The 11,561-nt window shown below is 37.5% G+C and overlaps 1 protein-coding gene across 1 annotated transcript in view; it reads left to right on the forward strand.

Annotated features, from left to right (window-relative positions):
• TTBK2 (tau tubulin kinase 2) overlaps positions 1–10,712 on the forward strand; it is a gene marked incomplete at its 5' end in the record, with an annotated part of 47,730 nt that extends 37,018 nt beyond the window's left edge. Inside the window, 2 exons of the mRNA XM_010015825.1 lie at positions 7,975–9,245; positions 10,244–10,712. Coding sequence (XP_010014127.1) covers positions 7,975–9,245; positions 10,244–10,712 — 1,740 coding nt within the window. The remainder of the gene's footprint in view (positions 1–7,974; positions 9,246–10,243) is intronic.
• Between the last annotated feature and the right edge of the window lie 849 nt (positions 10,713–11,561).

Here is an 11,561-nt window from a genome sequence, read left to right on the forward strand (position 1 = left end):
GGGAAAAAGACTTTATAAAAAGTTACTGGTTTAAATGTTCTGGTTTTCTGGAATCCATTGTTCTTTTAAGATTCCCAAAATTTATAACCACATGGCTCACCTGTTCTTGTCTGTCCTTGAAATGATCAAGTCTATTTATTTATTTATATGCCAATCTTATCCCTAACACGTGTGATTTAGTACATTTTTCTAGCAGCATAATTTCATTAGCAGAGAATAAGCAAAGATGTTTCAGGAAAGCTAAATGGTCTGCAGGGTCTCCCATGGAGAGCTAATGAACTCTGGTTTCAACAGTTGTTTCCATGATGACAATACGTACAATAATCTCGAAATAATTAGGTAGTTACAATTCAGAGCCCAAGGACTGATGGTTGTCTCGTGTTATTAAGGTACAATTCATCTAATTAGTATCATACATATTGTATATGTATAATTGCAGATATTATCTACAATATCATCCATAAAATAAAATCTTAAAATCTGTTGTCTGCCATCATTAGAGTTGCATGATACTAGACTAACTAGAATTATAGGGGAAAAAAAGTCTTTATTTGGAGGTTGTGAATTTATCAGCATCTTAGCATTTTCTCTTGAACTTTTAAAAATAAGGAAAATAGGGAAACCGCTAAAATTAGGATGAGTGCTGAGTGGAGGTCTCTAATATACCAACCTTTAATTTTTGAAAACTGTTTCAGTTTTGAATTATTATTAATGTTTTTTGTATTTGGCAATTGTACACTGTTGCTACTACATGAACCGTACGTAGATGTGTTTGCTTACTCTGTAGCTACAGGTGTAGAGCGGCTCTGACTGCTTTCAGGCAGCTTCTAAACACAACACAATGAATGCAGAGAGCTTACAAATTGGTGGTGCTGCCTTATTGGTATAACTAATCTTAATAATACCAGGCCAGCAACCAAACCAGAATCAGAATAAACTGATAGTGCCCTTGTATTTTTATCCAGCTTAAATACCTAAGTGGCAACATGTATTGCTGGCACCTGCAGATTGCTTGAGTGCTTGGATGGAATCAGCTGTCTTGTAATCTTAATCTTACGGCAGTTGTTAATGCGGTAACTACATCATGGAGCTGTGCTTTACATTTATCATCACTCCTGTTCACAGAGGCAAAACTATGGAACATAACAGGCTTCCAGAAGCATCAGGTATTTTGTTTTTAAAAGATAAGCTGGATTCTAATCACAGGAGAGAACATATAAAAAACGTCGGAAGAGAAAGACCCTTAGCATAGATCACACTCTTATCTCTAGTTCTGTCTTCTCTAAAGGATTTCTATTAAGCATGCTTATAAGCAAACTGAAAGCAGCTAGTTCTTTATGTGAATTACAACTGCTGTTGGCAGTAGCATACTGCAGGCATGAGAAAATCCATCATGCTTTCACATTCATCCCAGTAATTCTGAGGAGAGATTTAAGGAAATTTTAATCTGGATTTGAAGTTTGAAAAATGAAATTTTATGTTTAAATTTTTTGCTGTTATTTTAATCATTAGAATTTTTATTAAAATTGTATTTGCATGGTTTCATCAGTTTCTCTGGTGTGTTTGATTCATGCATGGAAATTGTAGTGTTCACAGATTCTCTCCATGGGGAGCAAAACACAACTGTGGGCAACATGTGCTAATATAGTGCCAATCTTATAATTGGATAGAAATGGATTTAATTTATTACAGCATATAAATGAATAGATTCACTGTCTGACTTGAGGATCAGAAGTCAGGAAGGCTCTTAATTTTATCAAGTTTTCTAGAGTGTTGCTTTTTGAATATGAAAGATACTTTTACCTTTACAAAAACCTGACAGTGTAAATAGCGAAACTGAAGTGTAAGTATAGCACGGCAGTAACCTAGAATTAGGCAGTGGCTCATAGGAATCAGATACTAACAGAAAAGATTGACATATTTGATGTCTGCAGATGGGTATTAAGGCAGATCTTATGTATGAACTACCCTTCGTTGGAATGCTTATGTTGGAGAGGAATATTCAGAATTAATCTGAGCAGTAGTAGCCAGACCCCACTGCTATTATACATAAAAACATATGTGATTGAGAGTCTTGAAAGTCTCTGTGTATGGCTTGCTTTTTTTTTTTCCCCATAACAAAGAAAGTCTAATTACTTGGACTGAACTTTGGTTTAGAATAGAGCATTTCAAATGAATTACTCAAAGAAGATGCTGTGTTTCAAAAAACAAAAAAAGTACTGGTCCTTAATAACAAGGTATAATGTGGCTTTGGAAATGGGAGTTCAGGGTTTTCCTGAGGAAGCATTAGCCTATGTTTTATTGTTTCTGAAAATTACAGGTATTGTCTCTGTAGGGACAGATATTAATATAGAGCTTAGCTTCAAAAAGATCACACGAAAGTAGAAAACATCGTTTCTAAAGTAAGAAAAACACATAGTAAGATATTTTTCACAGGTAACTGCTGAAGCAAAATGAGTTGCTTAAAGATGCTTACATGCCTCTTAGCTATGATAATAACAGCTGTGAAAATATTGGAACTGCATTTTATATGCCAAAAGTAGTTGCACCATTAATTAAAAAATGTCACTTCGTACTTAATGTGTCCTCTGTTAGAGGAGGAACCTTCTCATTTGTACTGTTGTATTTTGCTTAACTGAGTCCTTAAGTATACTTGCGCAGCAGATTCCCTAAGTATATTTGAACATAACCTCTCGTGGAGAACTAATTCGCATCCTACAGAAAATTGCTAGATGTTTTATAAAATCTAGATGTAAAAATGGTAACTACATTGTGCTACTTAAAGTGGGATACGAACTCACTGGCTTTGTTACTAAAACCACGATCCTCATGAATCAGTAGTTTCCAGCATGGCAGAGGAATAAGTCTCCAAGTGCCAAGCTTCTGAAAATAGTTCTTCATCTCTAGATCTTTAGTGACTTTCGAAAATAAGTATGGTAAGGTATCAATTCAGTTTCTGTAAAGAAGGAAATAATAGCATGAGATGGGAAGGTGAAACAGGCTTCTGCTGCCACCTTTTCAGATCCCTGAACTATGCATTAAGGCAAATTTATGGTTTCTTTGTCAGAAAAAGACTGTCTCTGTGGAACTCCAAAAAAATCTTACCATACCAGCCCATTTTTAATAGGAGATTATGATAGGAGTATTGTGTGAGAGTTATGAAGTAATAATCTGTAAGCACCACTGCCTCCCAGTTCTCCAACAATGTAAGTAAATTTCAAGAATATTCTTCAATTGGTTTATTCATTATATAAAGGAAGTTTCAAATTAAATGACTACTTGTTTTAGTCACGTTACCAAACTGATTAGCCACTTATTACAATGATAGGCATTCTCTAAAAGCGATTAAAGATTTTGCTTTTAGAGCAATCAATATTTGCCCTATTGGATGTTTGGATATGGGTTTATGTTAAAACAGAAAAAAAATCTTCTTTTACCTGGTAAATAGCATAGGAATAACTGAAAAGGGGAAGGTATTTAAAGAATACTGAAACTAAGCCATGATTAATAGCCCTTAAAAGAGACTGTATACACAGATTTATAAGTTTTTTACATCAAAAGATACCTATCACATTGAAGAATATGAAAACCAGTTGTCTTGTACATTCTCAGCTCTGTATGTGTATTCCACTCCTATTTCTTGCAACCTCCAAATAAATTAATGCAAAAATTAGTAGTATAGAATAGCAGAAAGAATATATCTGGATATATCTGAAGAGCTGTGCCAACATGTTCCTCTTTTCAGGTAGCTATAAGTAAGCTTACATATGTTACTTCCCTTTAGTTTAGGATTAGGGCCTGTTGTGTGTAGAAATAGCCAGTGTAGTTTAGGAAATCTATAATACATTTAATTTTTCCTGCTGTGAATTTAATCTGGGAAGGGAATATAAAAGATACAAAGGATTAGACTCTAAATAGTCAGTAGGAATGATACTAGTAGGCAGGGAGGATTTTGGAAAGTTTTGGAGGGCTGTTCTGAACAATAAGCTATGTGAGTTATCTACAAAGATGTAAGCGTAACTGGTTTATTCAGTGAGAATGACACTAGCAATAAATTACAAGCACTAACATAGTTTTTACACTTTCATACCAGCTGCAGTTCAGATTTCTCTGCAGAGGCATATAGTTGTGCAAGGAAATAGAAATTAAGTGACACAAAGAAAAACTTGTGAAGTAAGAGGAAGCTGATGAACTGGAAGGATTCAGGGAGGTTGTTTGGTATTGCAGAAGTTGCAGACTCATACTAGCATTGGTCATATTCCTGGTAGGTAATAGAGCTAATGATAGATGGAAAAGAGAAGCAAGGAAAAGAGAAAAGATACATGAGGTTTGTTCTCATACATACAGAAACTTTACTAAGGTAGGAAAGAAGTTCTGAAGAGTAAACTGATGAGGTAGAGTGTCTTCAGAGTGCCAAGTAATATGACAATGGCTTATGGATAAGAGAAGTTACAAATAATGACAGGATTAGCCGAACAACAGATCTGTAAACCATGTTTCTAAGACGCCCAAAGTCCTACCAGCAGTTGACACGCTTGCAGAGGTAGCAGCCAGCATGAGTGGAAGGAAGAAGCTATTTTTCTTCTTAGATGAATTGTAATCTTGCAATTCATTGTAGTCTTCATTCCTCAGATTCAGCATTTTACAAAATTGATATGATTAGTCGTAGAAATCTCATAGGATAAGATTTTAACTAGTGGCAGAAGAAAAGAAAGTATAAGGTTTATTTATTATTATGATGGGGTTTTAAAGTTTTGCATATCAGGCCATGTATTACTTGTTTTGTAACCAGGTGTGTATTGAATAACCTTGAGCTAGCTGTCTCCCTGAATTAGACTAAATGATAATTTTGGTTGGTGTATTTTGCATGTCTCAGGATCAGCCCTCCTTAGACTCCTTGATTATGACCTCTGTCTTGCAAGATTTCACAATCAAGAGAGTAAGGAGACTATTTATGGGATAATTAAGGCTACAGGACTTTTTTTTTTTTTAAATTGTTTTAATGGATTTAAAACTTCCTCCAGTCTTTTTTCCTTAAAGTCCTGCATAGTGTGAATCATGAATTTATCTGCAGTGTCCAGCCTTATAAAGAAGGTCATGCTTTAGCCAAAGAAATCTTATACGGAGCCTTTAGGAGGATTGTCGACAAGCTTCTTCCATTTCTTTAGTAACTATTACATCCAAGTTCTTCCAAAGGAAACCATTTGTATTCCTGCCCATAGCAGGGAGTTGGAACTAGTTGTTCTTTTAGGTCCCTTCCAACCCAAACCATCCTATGATTTAACAGGGTTCAGTTCTATGTTTTTTCATACACATTTCCAGGTTTTGTCTATATTGGCCTTTTTCTTTTGTTTCTTTCTTAAAGCTGCACCTGAAGTTGCAGCAACCCTTGCATGAAAGGCACTTCTACAGGATTATCCATTTAAATTTCTTGCACAAATAGGTGAAATGTTCAGTCCAGTGTGGATACAACTTAACTTTTGTCCTTTGAGAAGACGAATAAGAGGTTTATTGACCATCTGAGAAAGCAAACTTCTGTTTGTTAGTGAATGCACATCAAGAAAGTGATATATGTGTTCAGAAAGCCATTTCTGAAACTGTGAACTAGTCAGTAGTACTGAGTCTTTCATGACACCAAGTCATAGAGTATCCCTCTCTATCCTTCACTTGTTCAGTGGTTTGGTATTTGTTTGCAAATAGCCACTTCCTCTTCTATTGTAGGTTGTTCAACAAGCTTAGTCTTCTATTTTTTTGAGTGTAAGGGTTAAATCTGGGTTGGCCAAGGTGGGCCTGAAAGACTAGGAAGTTCTCTCTCTAGATGTGGCAAAGGATATGAAGTCTGCTGAAAAATGTAAATAAAGTTCAGATCAGAACTGGTTTCACCTAACCAAGAATTGACATATGAGAGAGAGGTCACAAGGAAAAGAGAGTTTCCATGAAAATATATTTGAGCAAAGGAGGATTTAAATGCAAATTCAGCTCTTCTGGAAATACACCAAGGAGATAAATATCTTCCTAAAAGCAAATAACTAAGGTTGTCCTACCTCTGAAATTTGAGAGGATACCAGACCATTTTATTTTAAGGGAAGCCATCCTCCTTCAGATATGTGGAAAACAACTCTGGTTTTTGATTCCTGGGTTATTTGAATTGGCAACCAGACTACCTCATCAAGTGAGAAGTCTGGAAAAGAAAAATAATTTATTCAACATAAATAATTGTCCCCTCTTTAGTTCAGCTTTATACCTGTGATTTGTGTTTCATGTTTTGTTCCGGTGAAATGTTTATAATATCAGTTGGATGTTTGTGTTTCATGGAGGTAACTGTGCACCCATAATGATGGAAATTGTTATGTAGGACTATGAAAAAAATGCAAAAAAAAAAATCAAGAATTTCAATGAAGCTGTTGTACTCTCGTGGGATATCTGAGTATGTCTCCTTCACTGTTAGTTCCTATTTCTTAGTTTGGAGGCTTGTTCTGTCTTTGTAAAGTTTGAGTACATACTATGAATTGTTATGGGTCCTGAGAGATGAGCTTGGTTTCTACCACCCAGTAGTACCAATGTACTAGCTCTTGCTAAAGCCCACTAAGCAGCGTGTATAATTTCTGCAGCGAGGTCAAGTGAAATCTGGCTTGTAACATACCAGAATCGTGGCAACGCTGGAAATGGGCTACCACTAGTTGTCTCTTCTACCATCAGTGCATCAAGGAAGTCTTTTTTGTCTAAACCCAGGCTTCGGTCTTCCACTTTCTGTTGAGTATTACAGACTCAAACTATGTCAGATTCATGAGGCTAAAGAATACAAGGAAAAAAGGAGCTGGACTCTCTGTCCATGCAGAGAAAGATCCTTGATTGTTTTACTGTTTATACGAAATGAATCTATCCAATATATATAAACCTGAATCTAGGACTTCTCCTCACGTGAGAGTGTGTTTCTCCCTTGGCAATAGAGATAAAAGTCCTCTCACTTTTGTGAGTGCTGTCTTTCCCTTGGACCTCATGACTTGCATTTCTGTCTGCAGTGGCCTGACTTCAATGGGGAAGGTGAGAAGCAACTCCATTCTGGTTTTGTCCATACTTGATGGGAACTGGGGGAAGTGGGTTTGTGTTCTTCAGTAGGTGAGAGACACAAATGCAGGTTTTCCATTTCCTGGATATGTGCTCTAGCAATTAACTATGTACTAGAAGCAGTACTCATCATAACCACCTGTTTTACAAAGGGACTCTAATTCAATATGGTATATAGGTTTTAGGAGTGCTTTAAGCATATCTATTGGATTAGACCTGTTAGGGTATTTAAATGTGTGAATATTTAGTTTGTGAATCTCTTAATGACCTTATATAAGGAGATGACCAGGTAGCTCAGTTAAAACAATGTATAAGCTTCTATAGGAAAGCTATTACCTTCCCCATAGATTCGGGTGCTCAGGAATGTTTTTTCTGGATGTAAATGTAGGCGTTATGGGTATGGATGTATTTAATCAGGCAAATAAAGTCTTTATCTAAATTCTGCATAAATTGAAATTTAAGTCCATTCCTGAATCTGGACTTCACTGTGTTCTTCATCTACTGTACTTGTCTAAAACTATGTTGTCTACTTGTTAAACGTTTTATATCTATATACAACTTATTCGAAGAGTATACAAACTAATGTAAAATAAATAACAAGCCTACCTGTTAGGCTGGATCTCATTTTCAGGATGGTTACTTGGTTACTGCAACATTTTCCACTGAGATTTATGTTTGTTTTCACCTGTTACACATTTCTGTCCTGGGATGATAGAGGTTTTGGGTTTTTTTCCTAGTTATCTAGATGCAAATTGTGAAGTTAGGTATTACTTGAATCTTGTGATTCATAGGAATCATTATGTAATGTATCTTGAAGACATGGAATCAAAAGTGATATTTAAAGAGTCTTATGTGTATAACATTACCGAGTTTTTCACCTTTTCCTTCTCTATTTTTCCACTGCAGATAACAATACCCAGACCTTCAGTGGCATCCACACAGTCTGCTTCAGAGAGCTTTCATTATGGCCACCAGCTGGAGAAAAGAGAGCAGGATGCTCCATCTATGGAACACACCGTGGAACTTTCCTCTCCAAAGGAAAGTTTGCCAGGTTTGGTTGTGACAGAAGATGCACTTCCAGCTAGTGCCAGCAGACCAGATTTGGTTCTTAATATCAGCCAAGAGGTGCTTGACACAGAAGGACTTGTCAAAGAGTGTGTCAGTGTCCTGGACTGTGGCCAGCAGGACCTACCTGAGCAACATGGTGGGATACAGGAAGAGAAAGAACTTGAAAATATTCCTGTAGAGGAGGTGGAGGAAGAAAGGCTTCCAGTGGTTTCTGAGGATGCCATTGAAATGCAAAGCAAAGAACAGAATTCTTCATTGCCAGGAAACTCAAAATCTGCAGAGGAAGAACCTCTAACAAATACTGAAGCTGCTGAAGAATCAAAGCCAGAGCCCATCAGTTTGATGCCAAATCAAGATGAAGTTCTGAAATCGATAGCACCTAAAACATCAGAATTTTCTCCTTCTGGACTTACCAACTCACATGTTAATAAACAGGCAAGCAAAATAGCACCAGTTCAGGAAAATGGTTTTCATTCTAATACGGAGGAAGTCCATATCCAAGACTTGAAATGCCACCAAGTGGCACTTACTACTTTTTTGCACCAGGAGAACAAAAAAGAGAAAAATGCTCCCAGAAATGGAGAATTATTCCACTGCATTTCAGAAAATGAGAATTCTCATCGATCTAAGAAAGACTTGGTTAAATCTCCTTTTGTATTCAGGCAGAGCCGAATCCCAGTTTTAGCACAAGAGATAGACTCAACTTCAGAGTCCTCTTCTGTTTCAGCAAAGGAAAAACTTCTTCTAAAAAAGGCCCATCAGACAGACTTGGTCAGACTACTTATGGAAAAGAGACAACTTAAATCTTTCCTTGGTGACCTTTCAAGTGCCTCTGATAAGTCACTGGAGGAAAAAAAGGCTGCTGCTCCAGTACCTTTTTCTGAGGATGATGTCTTATCCTCATTTTCTAGGTTGACACTGGACTCTCATTTCAGCAAGCAGACAGAAGATAGCTCTTTATCTCCAAGCAGCCCTCAGTCCAGAAAAAGCAAGATTCCAAGGCCAGTGTCCTGGGCAGCCACTGATCAAGTCACCAATTCAAATTCAGCTCAGTTCTTTCCTCGGCCACCACCGGGAAAACCACCTGCTAGACCTGGGGTAGAAGCTAGGTAATGCAGAGAAAACAGAAATACGTTTCTAGGTTGAAAATGGGTTTGAGCTAGGCTGCAGTTACTGTGCAGTGTGTATCCTGTAGAAGTTACAACTTTTAAATATTTATAAAAAAATGCTGGGCTTCAGTCCTCTGAGAAATCTTATGTTGTTGGAGAACGAATGAGGAAAGGCTGATACACAAGAATGAGCCTGCTTCACTGTTAAAACTTACATATCAATAGATGTATATTCAGTATTTTGAAACCTGTCAATCTGTAACTAAATCTTTACAGTTCTGGGTATTTTTAAAGTGGGGTCACTTTTCCAGAACTGTTGATTATTCATTCACAAATCCAGAGAAATCAGTGTGATCTGTCCTATCCAGCCTCTTAGAAAATTCAGCTGTTCTTATTGTAGACACGGGAAGTGTTAGGGTTTGGAGATTCCAGCCATCAGTCTTGTTAGCTAGCTATGCTCAGGTCATGGCTAAGTAAAACACTAATTAAAGAAGAGCAGAGTGAATTTTAGAAGCCTCCATTCACCAATTCTATATACAGACAACCACAATCTAGTTTCTTCAGTGCCTACATTACCAGGATAAGGAGAATTTTGATACGGTAGTGTGAAATCCTCTGAAGGAAGTTGTGGTGCCTTATCATCCCTTAAAAGTGTGTATAGGAGTGTATTGATGATGTGCAGGAATGAATGTACCCCTACAAAACAGAGGCAATAAGCACTGCTCTTTAGTGTACTTCCAGCACCACCAGGAAATTTCAGCTATCCTGTAAACACTGAGGCTGTTTCTGTGAGTGAGTTTATGCAAATATAAATATTGTGTTGATTTGAACAACACGGAAGCCAAAGCCTAGATCCAAACACCCTTACCTTGTAGGAGACTTCAGCTCCAGATGTCTGTTCTGCAATGACAGATCATCTTTCTAGTGATACTATGTTTCTATATGAACTTCAGTGAATAGATGGGAACAGAAATAATCTTTCTTCGTTTCTTCTTAAGGTTGCGCAGATACAGAGTCCTAGGGAGTAGCAGCTCGGACTCAGATCTTATCTCACGTCTGGCTCAAATCCTACAGAATGGATCTCAAAGACCAAGGAGTTCTACCCAGTGTAAGAGTCCAGGATCTCCACATAGTCCAAAAACACCACCCAAAAGCCCTGTCATCCCCCGACGCAGTCCCAGTGCCTCCCCTAGGAGCTCTTCCTTACCCCGTACTGCCAGTTCTTCTCCGTCCCGGGCTGGGAGACCCCATCATGATCAGAGGAGTTCATCCCCACATCTTGGGAGGAGTAAATCACCTCCTAGCCATTCAGGCTCCTCATCTTCTAGGAGATCCTGCCAACAAGAGCACTGCTGCAACAAACCAAGCAAGAATGGTCTGAAAGGATCTGGCAGTTCCTTCCACCATTCCCCAAACACTAAGACTCCCATAGGAAGGAGCAAATCAACCACTAAGCTTAGCAGATAGGAACTGGGCCTTGACAGGTATAAAACCTCCTCCTAAATCTGATGCATGTTGTGTCTGTGTACTGTGTATTTAAAAAAATAATCAAAAAATATATTTAAAAAAAAAAGGTGTTGAATCTGCGCTTTTAAAAGAAAGTAAGCATCATCAACTATTCATAAGAGCATTCTGTGTAAATAAGTGGCCAGGCATTGCCTAAAAGCAGGCAGCAAGCAGATCCGCAAGAGGGGAAGTAGAGGCCAGAATAAGAATGACTAGGTAGTTGAAGAGGTGCAATGTATTTAGAATAAGAAATATCTCTAAAGTGAGTGTTTTAAAAGGCTATTTATTTCTATGGTTTTAGTTTACCTAGCTAGAAGATTTGGCCTAATTATTTAAGGCCTTACATAATCAAGGTGTATGTAAGAAAAACCTGAAATGGTTATTCCCAAAATGACATCATCACGTTGGGAGATAAGTACTGCTCAAGCATGTCTTTGCAGTTTAAAAAAAGCACACAGTTTAGAAGATGATGGTATTTCTACCTTTTAAGTCTCTTCCATTTTGAGCTGCACACATCTCCGAGTCACTCAGTGCTTATCTTGTCCCTTGTCTACAGCAGCACAGATTTTCTTACCTAAGGAAGTATCATACACCTTGCCCTTTCTTGACACTGATAACATTAAAAAATTAACATTTCCCCAGATGGTTTTATAAGTGTATTCTTTAGACATGTGTTTAGTACTAATTAGGATCCGAGAAGCCAAGTCTCAGTTCTGTATCATACAGTTCTTTGGGAGTCACAGTGGGGTTCTTCAACCCATGTTCAGTAGAATCTGGAAAAGCATTCCTGTCTAGAAATTGAGACAAAGG

This window comes from Nestor notabilis, unplaced genomic scaffold (genome assembly GCF_000696875.1).
Source record: "Nestor notabilis isolate BGI_N333 unplaced genomic scaffold, ASM69687v1 scaffold3186, whole genome shotgun sequence".
NCBI lineage: Eukaryota > Metazoa > Chordata > Aves > Psittaciformes > Psittacidae > Nestor > Nestor notabilis.